At 46.8% G+C, this 16,972-nt stretch overlaps 2 protein-coding genes across 3 annotated transcripts in view; one reads left to right on the top strand and one right to left on the bottom strand.

Moving 5' to 3' along the window:
- The window catches only part of cep170aa (centrosomal protein 170Aa), a 350,414-nt gene that overhangs the window by 94,408 nt on the left and 239,034 nt on the right, over positions 1 to 16,972 (top strand). The gene's annotated exons all lie outside the window — the stretch shown is intronic.
- tnfaip3 (tumor necrosis factor, alpha-induced protein 3) lies at positions 1,778 to 16,426 on the bottom strand. Of its 2 annotated transcripts, XM_056291289.1 has the most exons (9): positions 16,072 to 16,426; positions 14,282 to 14,684; positions 8,946 to 9,136; positions 8,302 to 8,443; positions 7,789 to 7,959; positions 7,435 to 7,615; positions 5,858 to 6,861; positions 5,320 to 5,525; positions 1,778 to 5,092 (listed from the first exon to the last, which is right to left on the bottom strand). In XM_056291289.1, exons 2-9 carry the CDS (start codon positions 14,586 to 14,588, stop codon positions 4,811 to 4,813), a joined length of 2,484 nt encoding a protein of 827 aa, XP_056147264.1. In that variant the 5' UTR covers positions 14,589 to 14,684; positions 16,072 to 16,426; the 3' UTR covers positions 1,778 to 4,810. The 2 variants fall into 2 exon arrangements, with proteins under 2 accessions (XP_056147264.1, XP_056147265.1); XM_056291290.1 differs by lacking the exon at positions 14,282 to 14,684.

The following is a 16,972-nucleotide window of genomic DNA, read 5'->3' as shown; positions in this document are numbered from 1 at the left end:
AGTCCAACCTTGGGGGTCATCAGGGGTCATCCTCTGTGTGGAGTTTGCTTGTTCTCCCCGTGTTTGCGGTTTCCTCCCACAGTCCAAAGACATGTAGGTTAGGTGAATTGGCCATACTAAATTGTCCCTAGGTGTGTGGGTCCTGTGATGGCCTGGCGGCCTGTCCAGGGTGTCTCCCTGCTGGCTGCCCAGTGACTGCAGCGATAAGCTCTGTAACCCTGAGAGCAGGATAAGCGGCTTGGATAATGGATGGATGGAACTACAAACCCACATTAAATAAAATGTGTTTTGTATGTTGTAACAAAAAGGTACCTTTTTTTGTGTACCCACATCGGTACAGAACTGCTTTTGGGTGGAAAGTGATCAGACGAGTTGTATTAGCGCATTAATTAGTTACAGAACCATGGCGTGTGCATCGTGCAGGAATAGGCCTAGCCACCAATAGTTTGGTCTGGTTTCAAATCTGCCTGCACACATGATCATCCTTCACTGTCCCGGTGCAATAAAGCCAAGACTACCTGAATAGCCGGAAAAACCGAGCAAAGCTGCAACGTACTGTACACTGCAGGAGTGGAATATTCACTTTACAACTGGTATGTTTCTGTCTGCAAAAGAGGGAGGGTGGTGGTGGTGGTGGGGGGGGGTGGGTGTTGCAGCCTGGGTATTTCCAGGAAACCACAGCAGCCTCCCTATCTGACTGTGTAGTGAAAGCTACAGGCTGATGAACGCCAACGCAAAACCCTTCCCCACTCGTACCACACCTGTTAAATGTCACTTCTGCCCCATTTTACATAGCTATTACCATTCATCTGACGCCTGAGGGCCACAAGTCACGTTTCTTGCAAACTCCCCCTACCACCACATTGTCTATTTCCTGAGTTAAATCTGTCTATGGGGTGACGGGGGATGAAAGGGGGGGAGGGGGGGTCCCATTCTCTCTCTTTTTTTTTAACCACATCTGCTTAAAATATTGCTTGAAAGAACTGGGACAAAGAAACGCCCAAGAAATGACGGATTATACTATCCGAAGTGTGCTACTTTAACATGGGCAAGTATGGGAAAAGTACGGGTGCTCCGGTTTCCTCCCACAGTCCAAAGGCATGTAGGTCAGGTGAATCGGACTTACTTAATTGTCCCCGAGGTGTGAATGTGTGTGCCCTGAGATGAACCGGCGGCCTGTCCAGGGTGTTTCCCCCGCCTTCCGCCCTATGACCGCAGGGATATGCATCCAATGGATGGATGGAAAGTGGGAAAAAAGAGCTGCAAAAAAACAGACAAAAAGTACCCCCAAAAAATAAGAAAAAAAAGGAGAGAGAGAGAGATAGTCTTGAGAAAAGTGTTAAATCGGTTGTGAGCGTGTGACCTAGCATAAACTCAACCAGGTCTGGGTGATGTTATCTGGTGGCTTTCACAGCCCTGGACTGGCATTTTGTGCACCCAACATAGGTTCTGCACAGGAGACTGACACAGTGCCAACAGTGAGCAAACGCTTCCCAGGCAGTGCGCGGCGTGGAGGAGTGAGGCGATGCTGTAATGCCCGTGCAACACTGAAATCTTGCAGGATACAAAAGCACACATCCATCCTAGGGCATTGTGCATGACTCTGACTCACACAATTTCTCCAGCAGGGTAGAGACAGTAGAGGCACACACACACACACCTCCCTCTCTTTTTCATCCCTCCACACATACACAACCATATTTCATCCATCCACACGTACACAACCAATATGACAACAGAAACGAACAAAAAAAAAAAACCACACACAGACTTGATTTCTTAATAAAAATAATTCATTTCAGGACAACATATAAATATTGAATCACACAATACAGATAATATCTTGTTATGAATAAATACTTAACAAATAAAACAAGGCGTTTTCATCATACAATACCCTATTGTCGAAAGGTCACACAAAGAAAACTTCCACACCATTTGCATGTTATTGTTACATCTTCTGCTTTTATGTGAACGTCCTCGCTAATGTTGGAATGTCCCCAAGTGAGTCGAGTACCATTCCCAAAATGCCACAGCAGCGTCGCCCACGGCGAGTCACGCGCAACTCGCCGATCCCCCATCCCAGTCAAGCTCGGTCAAAGTCCCCCCCCCCCCCCAAAAAAACCCCTCGTTCAGGGCGTTTGACGAGCTGACCGCCCGTTAGCCGTGAACTGACTTAAGGTTGGTCTAGAGGTGATTAAAGCACAGAGAGGCCTGCGCGGCTGTCAGGCGCTCGGGTTGGCTGGCCCGACAGACTCGCGTACAGTTCTCGTGTGAAGGCAGCCCGAGAGCCCGTTTGTCTACACGTTTCTCAATTAAAGCGCCAATACATAATTCTGCCTATAGCGCCGATTCTCCAATAGGTGGCTAGACCACGAGAAGGTCTTGAGGAATATGACATATAACACAAGTCAAATTTATTTCATTTTAGCAGTTTGGCAGCACAATGAGTGGATTTATATTTCAGTGTAACTCCAAAGATTGATTTTTTTTTTTGCTTGATAAATCAGTGAAGATTTTAAAAATGTTTCGTCTTTTTTGAGGGTTCTCAGTGTAGGTGAACTTTAGAGGCCATGGTTCAAATAGATAGCTAGATGTCTATCTATGGCACAGTAGTTAGTTCTTTACAATGGTCCAGGACGGCCATTTTTAAAGGAGGTACAAACCTGGACAACAACAAAAAAGAGAGAAAAGAAAACATACCATCATCCACCAAGTGGTGGTATGTTTTCTTTTATGTTGGCAGAATAAAAAAACAACTATGTTCAAATATATTAAAATCTGAAACCAAACGAAGAAAAAAAGGAATGTCAGCTTTGCGTATTCCAGACGCAAATGTGCATGTGTTGTGTATGTGTGCACTGGAGATGAGGCATTGGGTTGGACGGTCCTACGGTGTGGACCGAGATCCATATTCACAAAAGCATTTTACAAGTGGGATCCTGATCCAGGATCGCCAACGAGGCCCCACAGGTCCAAAGGATTTTAATCACTAAAGGCAAAACTGATCCGAGATCAGTCCCAAGACTGTACTGTAAGCCACAGCACAAAACACATTCAGAGAGACAAAAAGATTGGCCGGGTCAGACAACAGGACTGCTGTCTGGATGTTTGAAATTGTTGCCTTGGTGCATCCAGAGAGGTGGAGCAGAGGGTGGGGGTGCCTTTCCTTCGCCCAGTTCATTTACCTCACATCACCTCAGGCTGGGCTGGGGCATTTACAATCTTAAAGGTGTAGGTATAGGTGTGTGTGTGTGTGTGTGTGTGTTCACGCATGGCAGAGAGGTTGACAGAGCTCCCTGCGTGGGGAATTACCCGTCATTATGTTTGGCTTTCTCCCCGCCCGGCAATCCCCCTTTGACATAACTAAAATATCTGCGTGTTATGTGTGAGTGTAATTAGGTGCTTAATTGGTTGACAGTTAAAAAAAAAAACAATTACCAAGGCAACAGATCAGTTCTAGGGTGATAAGAGGGGGAACATTTTGAGGAGGCGAAGGAAGAGGAAGAATGGAAAATGACTCTTAGCTTGTTCCCACGCGCGCACGCACGCACGCACGCGCGCACACACGCACACACACACACACACACCACTAGCGTGTTGGCTACAATGAAGAGGCTTGCATTTCTGTACATTTAGCACCAAAACTAGTAGAAGCCTGCCCCGACCGTCTTGCACCGTGTTCTTGGACACTAGGGTCTACTTTCACCTTGTGTATCCTTAAGTGTCGGACTGGTCTCCCTCACAAATACTCACAGGCGTGAACAAGACAGCTGGGTTTGATTTGGTTTCCGATCATAAATCACAACTTGGAACTCCTTAATTAATAGGAAATAAAATGACTCTCCATCATTTCGTGATAATTGCTTGCCAGATTATTTTTTTTGTCAATTTTCTTCCCATTTAAAAACAATTTTATGAGATGATTCCGTGAGCTGGGCTCTGCAGTGATGAATACCGTCGGAAAACTGTTCAAATGCCTTTCTGGGATTGGATGTGCTCACCAAGTTGAACTACGGGTGAATGACAGAACTTAATGTTATGCACCCATCCCATTCAGGCAGACTTAAACAAGAAGCGCTTCAAGTTGAAAGACTCACACTAGCCCAGGTTCGGAAAAAAGCTCAGGGATTTTGCCTCAGCATGGCCTAGTTTGGCTCAACTCTGCCTATTGCTTGGGTTGAGGGGTTTTTTTTTTTTTCCGCTGGACTTCCATGGACACAACTTTACATCGCTCACTCTAAGGAGCGAATGTCAGGCAGGCAGGCAGGCAGGCAGGCAGGCAGGCAGGCAGACAAGGTGGACAGATAAGACAGACAACAGACAGAAATGGGGTATAGATTCCTTGGCTGTGGTCTAGAAAGCAATGGCAGATGCTTTGTTTTTTTGTCAACATACAATCATTTTGTCCTGCTTGATCCTCTATGTACTTCTAAATACATATTGTACACAAAAGAGAAGTCGGTTGCTCTGACATGTAGCCAAACCTCTCACCGGGTAACTGCACACACCAGATCAGATGATAATTGCACAAAGAGGTAATCTGGAGGCCATGTCTACTGTGAACTAACACAAACATTCAGTCACGCCCCCCCCCTCCCCATATACACTCACTCTTCACATTCAGCATGAGGGGGTTCAGATTTTCAGGCCATAAGGTTACTAGTTAGTCACTAGATAGTTAGTTAGTATGTTAGTTATATCAGAGGTGCATCGACTGGCATGGGGCGCCTGGCGCAGGGGGCGGCGACTCCGGCTTGCTAGCGATGTATTGTCATGGTTGTCGTGTGCCTGAACGCACGTTGTGTGTTCAGCCACGGTAGATCTGTTTGAAGTGGTCGCACTCGTTGCAGTAGCCCTGTTTCTCTTGGTTGGCGTAATGGTTGCAGCCCTGCGTCCGACATCGCTGCTTGGACTTTTCCTTGGGCGCCTGCGCCCGCCTGCCCCCCTCCCTGCCCTGGCCACGCGTGTGGCACTCTGGGCACATGTCCGTGCAGCCTGGGGATACGTTGCTGCAGCCACTCCGCCGGCACTGGGTCTGGGTCTGGGTCTGGGACTGCTGGGATGATCTAGGTTTGACTACCCGGTCCCGCTATGCATATAAAAAGTGATCAGGCAGAGAAAAAAGAGGGGGGGAGACAGATTAGCAAACTGAAACTCAAACGAATTGGGCAGTCTGAAGTCTCTTTTACAGGAGAGACTAGATAGAAAGCAACAGCTGTGGAGGCAATGTGGCAAGAAGAGAGGATATCCAAGTAAAAAGAGAAAAAGTGAAAAAGAAGAAGCTGATGAAGGTCAGAAGGTGTGGCAGACACCTACCATGACTGGAGGGGGGGAGTGTGGGATACGCTGTCCCGCCTGGTTTAGTCGAGTACTTTGTTCTTTGAGATAGCACTTGTTGCAGTAGCCCTCCAGCATGGCCTTGCCAACTGCACCACAGCCAGGCCCCCTACAGCGAGTGGCATTCTGGAAGCCTGCCTCCGAGCCATGCCTGCTCTGGACTGGGGCTGGCGGTGGGGTTAAGTCTACAACAGAAAGCACTGATAATGTAAACACAAACATTTTAAATTAAGGAAGTGATGAACAAATGGGTTTGGACATTTTTCAAAGAATAGTATGGCTTTAATATAGCCACCCAAGATAAAAGATAAAAGGGGAAACCTACAAAGGAAAACCCCACAAAACAAAAAAAGTAATGATATATGCACAGTTTAACTTTGAAAAACAAAGGCAACAGTAATAAATACTACAACAAGGGAGTCTTGATTAAAAAACATGTTCAGCCCTGTACAATCCTAGTTCCATCACAACCATCCAGTTTGACAAATCTAAGTAACACATGAGTTTTAGAACTTACGGTGGTTGGTCTGATAGTCTACGTAGCAGATAGTGCAGAAACCCAACTTCTCTGGCGTCCCAAAGAACTGGCATCCGGATCTCTTGCAGAGCCGTGCCAGCGGAGTCTGCCAGGCTGAGGTGTGGCCGGGTGTCAGAGTGAGGCATGGCCGCTCGGGATCCATGGTCTGATTCCAAGCTGATGACCCCGCCTCAGTCCTGGGGTTGCTCTGCTGTGGTTCGCCCCTATCTGGAACCTGCTGTCTCTGCATGCACGGTGGACACAGGCCATTGAATATCCTAAACGCCTCTTGTCTGCACATGCCGCAGCGGTCCGAATCTACCTCACGGCTCCCCCACTGGGTCCAGCCGGGTCCCTGGCTGGGGTGAGGGGCTATGGGCCCCCCGTTGAGGCCCGGCAGTCCAGTGGCAGCCATTCCTACACCGGGTGCCCCATTAGTCTGCCTGGAGTTGAAGCAGCGCTCACAAAGTCCGTCATGCTCCACGCTGAGGGTGAAGAGGCAGCCGGGCGTCTTGCACTTCATGGCGTGGGTCTCACTGTAAAGGCTGAGGCTAGGAGCAGTGGGAGGGGCCGAGCGGGGGCTGGATAATATTGCCCCCCTCCCAGAGGAGGAGGGAGATGGGCTGCCGCTTCGGGCTCCCCGGGAGCTCGCCTCGGTCTCTGAGCCCCCGATCACCCCAACCCCACCTTGCACCACCCCCCCTCCTCCTTTGGTCTGCACCACCCCCTCTATCCTAGTCCCTCCACCTGTGGTGGCCTGCCTCTTCTCAAAACACTCGTGGCAGTGGGGCTGCGTGTCCACAGAGACGTAAAAGGTACAGCGTGGCGTGGCACAGCGGATCTCGATGAGGGAGAGCTGGGAGACAGAGAAAGGAGGCGGGCGCTGTGGCTGGGCTGCCCATGCTTGCTCCTTGTCCTCCTGCCAGCGCTTATACTCATGGTTCACCAGCTGCAGGTAGTCTTCCATCAGGTTCATGTCCTCTGGGAGGTTGCCCACATCAAGGCTGCGGTCGCATAAATACATTGGTATAAAATCAGTTTGTCAGGGATTCAATTCATTTTTGTAAAAATAATGTTCATATATCCTAACTGAGTCACAACATTGTCATCATTACGCTGACATGCAGATTTTGAACTCTGCTGTTTAAAATTGGTTGAATTATTCAATAACATTGACTTTATTTGTACAGTTTTACTGAGACAATTTACAGAGCTATTCTTTTTAACTTCTGAAAACTTTTAGTGGGACAAGGTCTTCAGAAGTATTTTAGATAACCTTCAGAAGTACTTAAGGTGTACTTTTCTGTAAAGATGTTTCTCCTTGGATTACTGGTTCATTGTACTGATTTATTGGTGCAACCTCTACCCCATCCCCACCCTACCTCTAATCCAGGTTACCTAACTTTTTTTTAATCAAAAGAAATAATAATCACATGGCCCTTGACCTCAGAGTAAGGTTTGCTTTTCCTCATGCTGAAGCAATACTGTCTAATATGATGCAAGTGACAGGCATTTTTTCCATCTTCCATTCTCTCTTTTAGCATGGTGTATAACAAGAAAAAAGAGCTGATGAGTACCGTGCAGCATTGATGATGCGTGTAGCATCATAGCGCAGACCTATGACCGGGATCTCGATAAGTAGCAGGTAGTCTTTTAGCAGCCTGTCCTTCTGCTGTAGTTCTTTCTCCATCAAGAAGTGAACCTTCAACTCCTCAAAGCCTCCCCGGCCTGGGTTGATCAGCGGTACAGCTCGGATCTCTGGGAAAAGCAGCCCAAGACATAAGTTAATCCATCTGTCATCCAAGACACCGCCATGAACAGAAACCACGATGCGTTTCTTGAACTGATCAATTTGAACTCCTGAAACTGTAAAATGAAAACAGGTAATTTTCCTCGTTGTGTTTCCGGTAAACTCTATCCCTGAATCCTACCTGGCCCGCTATCTTTGATGGTGATGAGGGGGGCAAAGTGCTGGGAGTCGTAACCCAGGACTATGGGGTATTTGTAGCACTCAGTGGAAGGCCAGTGGAGTGGCAGGTAGATCCCACCAACATTCAGAGGAGAGAAGGAGGAGCCCGACTTCATACTCCTCACCACCTGGTCTGTTACAGGAACACACATTCTCATGGATTAATGGCGATCACATCAGACACTGACTGAATACAAAGTTAACAATGCAAAAACCTTCAAATTGTAACTAGTGTTGGCAAAGAAAAAAGGAAACGAGTACTAATAAAAATGTCAGAACGCTTGTTAGAAACCTCAGGTGAGGCAATGACATCAAAAAGTATCAACATGTCATGAAATCACCAATGTGACAACGCTACAGAATGGGGGTTGAAGGGAGCATTTCTTTCTCTCTCTGAGCCCCTTCTGCTTTTAGAGGACCTGAGAGCCGGTCATGGGTCAGAAATAGCATTCTGGGTAGTGAGGACGGGGAGTACCTGCGATGACGATGATGGGCCTGCGGAGGATATTGGAGAGGATAAAGATGTGGATGTCCTCTAGAGAGTCGAACTGGAGCCCGTTGCTACTGGAGACCGGCGACGCCATTTTCACGATCTTCTCCCATTCCTCCTCCCAGTTCTGGCATGTGCACACATGCAAAAGTACAGACGTGCACACACACACACACGCACACACACACACACACACACACACACACACACACACACACACACACACACAAACACATACAGAACACAATGAAAACTTAAGTTTTTTTTATACTCAACCGCAATAGTATGAGTTTTTCTTACAAAAACAAGTGATATAATATTTCATGTATAATACCTCCCATTTATATGTTGGGAGAACAAGAATTGGTTGTGGATTTGTCTTTATGTCCTCACACTGTCTCTCAACCCATACAAGAAAATAAAAGTCACTGATAAAACCTGTTAAGAGGACCCATACAAGGATGCAAAAGACATATCAGAGGATGGGACTTTCATTAGCCAAAGTGAGAGAGTGATTTTTTTTTTCACCCCCACAAAAAAAAAACAAAACAATTCTGAATGCAAAAGAAAGGGGAAGGCTTTGTAGAAAGTGAAATAACCGCCAAGTAGACGGTGTTTAGTGTTCATACCGTGGTGGTGTATCGCAGTCCGGTCTGTGTGAACTCCTGGGACTGGAGCAGCTCCGCCTGGAAGCGGGCTCGGAAGCTGCCGGTGTCCGTTTCCTTCAGAGCGCCATGGAGAGCCTTTCTAAGCACCAGGTCAGTGTCCTGAACCCCCAGCATGTACTGGGAGGCTGCATGGAGCAGACAGTTTCCATCTCCTACACATATACAACCACAAAAGAGGGGAAAACACATGAATTATCATCAATACCTTACAACTAGGGATTTAAATTCGAAAAATGAGTACTAACACGCGTACACAAGCATGCACGCGCACACCCACTGGCTGGCGTGCACACACACACACACACACACACACACACACACACACACACACGTAACAGAAGCATGGGGATTTCCAGGCTGCTGGGCTGGTTGTTAGGTAGACTGATCTGGTGTCTGAAGTGATATCAGTGACCCACACATGGAAGTCTCCCCCCCCCCCCCCCCCGGCTTGAATCTGGAATGGCTCTCTGGAAATTTTATTTCTAAATCTGCTTTCAAAGCCTTGAAAATGAGCCATCCAATTTTTTATTTTTGTTTTGTCAAAGAAAACAGTACCTTTCATATTGTACTTCTATGCTAAACTGGCTGACTGAATGATATATGAGCTGGGTTTATGAGTGTGTGTGTGTGTGTGTGTTTGCTTTGAGGGTGTCTGAGATTAGGTGTACGCACATTATACGGTGGTACGAGTTAACTAACAACGTTTGTGGACAATTAAAAAGTCTGGAATTTTATTTGGTCTCCTACTTACTACTGTTGGGCTTTTTCTCATTGTGAAATAGGAGAGCGGGGGTGTTTTTTGTGTACTGCCCTGAAATGTCCTATTCTAAACACAGGAATTTCCCTACGCTAAATTCTGTCTGTGTGTGTGTGTGTGCGCGCTCCTATGATCCCAACTCATCAATGCTACTCCAATGGCCCCGGACTTTCCACAGGGGCGGGGCTTGGACAGGGTGGAATGTTGTCGCTTTGACAAGTACCATCAAAAGTCAAAAGGTGTTCAAATTACAGAGCGCTTGTAAAATACAGCTCATGCAATTATACACGTACATGTACAGATAGTTGTACAATTCTGTCCTAAACGGTTCACTCACTCAAACACAGACACGTTTGGCGTTCCCACACACCTGTCCCCTTTTATGCTGCGTTTTACAGCCCTGTGCGTTCTTTCTTCAGCGCTTTGTCTTCGCTGATCGCTGAACAAGTCAACAAATCCAGCTCCCTGCATCGAGGTTTTCCCTCTGGAGGACCCTCGCTCAGGGTTATCCTTACCCCTTCTTACGATAGCTGGCGGATGCCATTTTTATACCCCCCCTTTTACAGCGCAACAGTTGATCTATTTTGTAAGGCTAAGATTTCTAAACTGGACTACGGTGAAATTAAATGAACCTTAAATGTCAAGGTTAGCCCACTTTTAGAGTACCGCGGAAACTTCACCGGGATGGGTTAAACTAAAGACAGCCGTCAGTTTCGTAGGTTCTGAAATGAAAGCAGACCTCTGCTGTGAAGCTGCGTGTTCTCCATGTATTGTTTGTTATCTGTAGCGAGGAAAGCCCGCGTTCCATTAGTTAAAGGAACATTCCGCCGTGCCAAGAAAACAAAAACTCATCTCTGTCTCTCAGACTAGTCAAATCTTGTTCTTTTTTTGTGTGTGTCACCACCGCATCAGTTACACAAAAAAAATGTACGAAACTGCAGTGTCTAGTGAGGGAAATCATATGGCTGCACTATTCTCACAAACAAACAACACACAAGGATAGGAGCACATGCAAAAACATAGTCCATGCTACACACAGATTAAAGTACAAACCAGTACGTGCACCCATGCGCACACACACAGAGCGTGAAAAGCATGCACATACGTGTGCACACAATACACAACACACAAAACATTTCCTGAATAAAGCACTTTACGTTCAACCCTGCCTGCTGGTCTCTTCCATCTAAACGTGTGCACTTCCTCTCTGGTGACCTGCGACACTTCCTGCAACTGCACCAATCTTAGACCAGGCTCGGTTTATGTCTAGTGTGCATTCAGACAGGTCATACCATAGACATACAGGGCCCCTTGCTGTGGTTTTGAATGGGGCTTAAGTACTGAGTCATGCATCATTCCTCGTCTCGCTCTTTGTCAGCAAACTGTTTAATCAAGACTGACCAGAATGTAGATCCTGTGTTTCACCAACGTTCCCCCACACTGATAATGACTAGAAATTGGACCCGAGCGTTTTTAAAATCAACTACAGAGTAAAAGCTCTTCCTCTAAAATACTCATCTGGTGAAGTAAAATGCAATAGAAAATACATCTCACCCTGCTGCCGACAGAAATATAACGTTTAAGCGTATGCTTACAGGCCAAAAGAATGTTGTTTGTGTGTGTGTGTGTGTGTGTGTGTGTGTGTGTGTGTGTGTCAGTGCACAGTAGTTAAACAAATCGTACTTGTTGGGGACACATGACAGACATGAGATGCTGTTTAGGAGATACTTGTAAATGGACCCTTGACATCCACGACAAAAAAAAAAAATGCTCACAATTTCAGTAATACCCTCCCTCAGTGGTTGCACTGTTACAAAGTGTGTGGGGGAAAACCGTCGCTAATCAATCCAGCAACTGTTTGCAAGCCAAGACTCTTGTTTCACCAAAGTCTGTTATAAGAATCACTTATAGGAAAGTCCAAGTGAGATCATAAACTTATTCTCTGGACACTGGTATCCAAAGCCAACAGCACTATTATGTGGTTGAGGCGCCTCATGCATGCTGATAAGACTTTGTAGTAATAGCCGAAAAAGGTTATTACTACATTTGGTGACAAAAACAACCTAACTCGAGAAATCACACTGACGATACATGGATGGCTGACTGGTTAAAAGACTGAATGTAAAATGTGAATCCCCAGCCACAGAGTTAAAATCCCAATTGAATGGGGTGCTTTTTCCAGTATTCCCACAAATGGGCTCATAACCTGAGAAGCCCAATCTCTAGGGGTTGTTCTGACCGGAAACTGGTTTCATCTACAGATTTTTGTGTGAATACTTCTTCTCTCTTTTTCTTCCTACATCAACCCTTTATTCTCCCCGTTCATCTCTCTCTTGGTCCCATTGTCACCTCATGCTAGATTGTTTTGTGTGTGTGTGTGTGTGTGTGTGTGTGTGTGTGTGTGTGTGTGCACTCCAGTGACTCAGCAGCAGTCAGTACAGTGTGTGTGTGTGTGTGTGCGTGTCTCGTCCGTCCTCTGATCAAAGTCACATCTAGGTCCTTCGGAGTTCTAGACATTGTCTCTAAACCTCGTCTCATCATTATGATGTCATCACTACAAACCAGGAAATTCCAACTAGGTTACTGGCAGTGGAGGACAGGAGTTTGTCATGAGGCAGGGGTCTTTCGAAGGAGGAAACAGGTATGTGTGTAGGGGAGTTTTTTGTTGATTTTTTTTTTTTTGGCTTGCCCGTTTTACAAGAACCCTTTTAGTCGTCTCTTCGGTCTCCCCTATAGAGAGTCTCACAGTACACCGTGATGAACATATCAGACATCCATCGAGTAACTACATCATCGATACAGTTAACTGTTTGAAATAAATTCAGAGATAAGGCCTATTTTCGGGACTTCGCATCTGTTCTTTATTTCCATGCAGAAGAAACCATATATTTTTCCACTGTCAAACACGTGGTAATAAAAGCATGCTTGAAAAACCCTGATCTCATCTATGTTCTCTTATTGGTGAACGCTTCCCTTGAAATGAGTTTGTTGACCCAAGAGCAGACCCGTTTACATACATCTTTAAGTGGTCATAAAATTTTAAGTTTAAGTGGATTAAGCAGTGAGGCAAGAAAACGTGAGTGAACAAGGCCTTAAATTTTGGCGAGTTAAGATTCTGGTTCAGCGATGTCAGAAAAAGAAGATAGAGAGGTTAAGCTAATGAGTAGTTTGTGAAAGGCACGGGGATCAAATGACACGTCTCTCTCTGACAAGCTCATAAACACAGACTATAGGGTTGTAGATTAAACATCATGGCAACAGCCTGAGACATCTTGAAAGACAAACTACAGTTCCTGTAAGTGACGCTAGAGAATTTCAAAGTTCCGCACTGTGATCAGAAATCAACAGGTCTATTGGCTGAATGCGTCTCTAACCTGGGTTGTTCCCACCTTTCAATAGCCACGCAACCGAAAACAGGACTTGAGAATGGGTTGACTGAAATCAACTGTTTGACATGGCGCAGTCCATCCAAGTGGCAAATAAGCGTCTTTGAACGTGGATGCCTGAAACCCTGTCTGTCATCATTTACAGTAATGCGGTTGTGAGTAATACCATCTGAGAACTTAAATTTTCAAAAGGTCTCGACTTCAACAAAACTAACCCTGTCAGAAAAAAATAAAATACAATCCACATTAATCACAATACTAACTTTTGCTTGGCGTGAAACTTAATGGACAAATATTGGTTCCATCACCACACTCTTAGGTTACTGTTGAAACCAATCCTTATACTTAATTGGTTCAGAAACCATAGACTATACAAAAAAAGGCTGTGACCCACTGCTTTCTGGAGGGGCATTTTGAAGCATTAAGTTTGGTCTTATGCTCACCACCATCTTGTAAGTTGTTGGAGCTAGAAAATCAGAATTTTGGCAACTGGATGGACCATGAATGGAGCTGGCATTGGATCTCAGACAGACAGGTTGATAGATCTGTCAGTCAAGGTAGACATACCTTCAACATCCTTACTATCTCCTTAATGGAACAATTTTCGAAATACCCCCCCCTCATTCTGTGCCAGACTTGAAATTCACAACTGCCCCCCCAACTTCTTGTAGAAAAGTTTGCTGACTTTGTATTTGTAGGTCGAAGTTGGGAAATCTCTCACTGACTTACAATGGACTGGAGGATTTTTGGAGCCCGCCGTCTAGTGGCCCAGTTGGCACTGCAACTTAAGGCACTTCTGCATTGGCTTCAACTTCCAGCCTTGGTGGTTGCTGCTTGTCAGAAACCCAATTGCAGAACAGTGCACTCCAGAATAGATTATTTTGAGTCATGAGAAACGGCACTGTTGATTTAAAAAAAAAACTAAATTTCTCACACTTTCTCATGAGGCTGAGATCCAAAACTTTACCTCAACTCATTTAAAAGGCACAGTGCACAATCCCAACAAGATTTGCTTCTCAACTAGAAGACTTCAAATGCACTGATTTCATTGGGAGTGGTGTTACCAGGTCCAACACAGCTTCAGAGACCATCTTAAAACATAAATAAAAGAACAAATATGCACTGTAGCTACACAACAACAGCAGGGTTCTTACCATTGGTACGTAGAGGCACCATCTTTTTGACCTCCCGGCACCAATTGAGCTTCTTCTCCTGCTCCAGGGAAGCCTGCATGGCCCGATCCAAGATGGCCGCCTGCACAACCTCTCTGAAGGCCTGTGGGAAGTGGTTCATGGCTATCATCTCCAGTGTGTAACGGTGCATGCCATGCAAGTGGTGCATGAGTCCGCCACTAGCAGCCGGCTTCACCACATCACTGGGAACACGCTGGCGGATCTTGACTGCCTTAAGCAAGTTGGAGACGAATAGGAACTTTGGAAGGAAGTTCTGACCCTGCGACATGGCGGGTGGATGGCCAAATGGATGGACAGAGGAGAGAAAGGGGGACCAGGTGGAGGACAGGAGGAGGCCCCGACCGCCGACAACCAAACAATGGAACTGGTTAAGGAGAAAGGGGAGAAAAGATGTCATTATTGGGTTTAATGATATATGAGAGAAGAGACCTTGCTTATCCACAAATTATACTTGTCTTTACGATGGGGAAAAGTGTGATGATTCAATCTAGGTCTGGTAAACCACCCCACACAGTGAATCAATCAACACAGTGTAATGACTGCTTTGTGTCCTTTCATTTTTTATTTTGGTGGGTAAAATGGTGGCATTAAGTAAATAATAATGCTTTTGTGTAATCTTTTTCTCTTGATGTTCCCAAAAACTTCCCCGGGCCAGGTGTTTTCCAACATCCCACCAAGCTCAGATCTTCCCAAAAATATACCGGTGGTTTCCTGACCTGAACTTAAGGCCAGCGGGCACAAAGGCCAGCAGGAAGGTCACGCTGTCTGATCCCAAAGTCCACTTTCTCTCTGCAAGGTTTAAAACAGCTTTGCCGCTGGTACTTATTACCATCCCAGTACTTTTCACAGCTCGCTGACAAGTGTTGGGGAGTTTATTTTTTTGTTTAAGGGGACATTTTACCCAACATGCACCGAGATTCTGCACCTCGTCATAAAAAGTGCTGGTCAGCGAGCAGGCCTCGTGTTCTGCTGACTTTTAACTTCTGCAATTATCCGCGTTGTACGTTTTGTGCAACAGCAATTTGTGCAACACCCAAAATATAACCCTACAGCGGTTACCGAGGCCATCTTCGGTACCCAACGAGCAGCAGGTGCACCAGCAGACAAGGCCACACTAAAAGGCCAGTGCAGCTAGTCGGGGATTTTTCTCAAGCATAGGAAACGCTTATACACCATCGACGTCTGGACGTCAGACTGTAAGACAGCGGAGAGCGGCGGTCCCTGTTCTGTGTGTGTTGCACCAGACTTTGGTCAGATGAGGCAGCGGCACAACGGCGCGCGCCGCGGTTCAGCCTGGCCTGGCTCGCGGCTACACAGAAACACAATAACAGGAGACTTTGCTGACGTTCAAGGCTTACGTAATTCCTATGACAGCTACCTCCGAGACAATGCCCCCCCCCTCCCCCAAAACACTTGCCACAGCCGGATTACAGACACGGTTGGCGGCGAGAGGAGGAGGAGGAGGGGGGGGTGTACGTTTCTCCGTTTAAATGCCCCATAATTTACTTGAGGGTGACGTCTTTGTAAACAATGGCTGTCAAAGCCACTGTCGTGAGCAAGCTCCCCCAGTCTCCCTTCATGCCTCCCCCCACCACCTTCCTCCTACCCCCCCCTAAAGAAAAACGACAATACACTACTCAAGGCCTGGCCGCGATGCGCCCCCTTCGTGAAAGTGGCAGCTTCTCCATCGAAATCGTCCGTCTACACAAACGAGACCTACGGGAGTAAAAGAGAGATGGTCGGCGTCTTACCTGTAGTTAATATGTCGGGGCGGGAGGAGGAGGACGGAGGGGACGTGTGAGGGGGGGGAGGAGGAGGACAACAAAGCCTTCCCGGATGCTTAAGGCTGGCTAGTCCGCTGTCAGCCACTTCGCTCACCGCAGCGAGGTCCTACAAGCGCCATCCAGCATTTTTTCTCGCCCTCGCCGTCCAAATGGGTCCCCGCGCACCTTCACAGCTCTGCGAGCCGCCTCTAAAGAAGAGTTACGGCGTCCGTCCTCCGTGCTAGTTAAATGTTGCAAAAAAGGAAAAGCCCGGCCGAAGGGGATTTCCACACAGGGACTTTCCACCCACCCATTTCCATTTCCCTCTCTCTTGTGATCGGTCGCACACGTAGGGTAGTTACAGAGCTCCGGCCGCTAGATGGCGTGTCCATCCGTCTGACTCAACGCCGAAAAGCACGTCCCGCCTACTTGTGCACAAAGGCAGCGTCACCGACCGAGGCAGGGAGGCATGCAGGCATGCAGGCAGGCAGGCAGGCCGGCCGCGTCATATTGTGTCTCATGATACAAAGTTGGAAATAAATCACTCGTCTCACCGCCCATGACTCAGGAGAGGAAAACCTAAAGCGAACAGCTCTGGCCTGTCTGCATGTCTCCCCGCCATAAATGTACACTGGATAAGCCAGTCAACCATTGTATGAATAAGCGTCTTCATGTATGTAGGGTGTGGATGTATGTGCATGTACTGGTAGTGTGTGTGTGTGTGTGTGTGTGTGCGTAGCCAGAGAGAGAGAGAGATACGTGGGGAAAGATGCGTGTGTGCGTGTGTGCGCGCGCGCGCGCGTGTGACAGAACGTTGCCGCCTGCCTGCCTGTCTACGCTAGTCTCCAAACATAATAAAGGCCCTCCGCTGTAACAAAGCTTGGTTAGA

This window comes from Lampris incognitus, chromosome 13 (assembly GCF_029633865.1).
Source record: "Lampris incognitus isolate fLamInc1 chromosome 13, fLamInc1.hap2, whole genome shotgun sequence".
In the NCBI taxonomy this organism is placed as follows: Eukaryota; Metazoa; Chordata; class Actinopteri; order Lampriformes; family Lampridae; genus Lampris; species Lampris incognitus.
Note: the sequence above shows the minus strand (reverse complement) of the source record. Positions and strands in the feature narration are given on the sequence as shown.

What these genes read in the sequence shown, in the direction of transcription:
- tnfaip3 (XM_056291289.1), bottom strand. Translation starts at nt 14,588, where the DNA reads ATGTCGCAGGGTCAGAACTTCCTTCCAAAGTTCCTATTCGTCTCCAAC. An exon ending in GGTGCCTCTACGTACCAATG is followed by an intron (nt 9,137 to 14,281) that starts GTAAGAACCCTG and finishes GTATATGTGTAG; the next exon opens with GAGATGGAAACTGTCTGCTC. An exon ending in GCCCATCATCGTCATCGCAG is followed by an intron (nt 7,960 to 8,301) that starts GTACTCCCCGTC and finishes TTCCTGTAACAG; the next exon opens with ACCAGGTGGTGAGGAGTATG.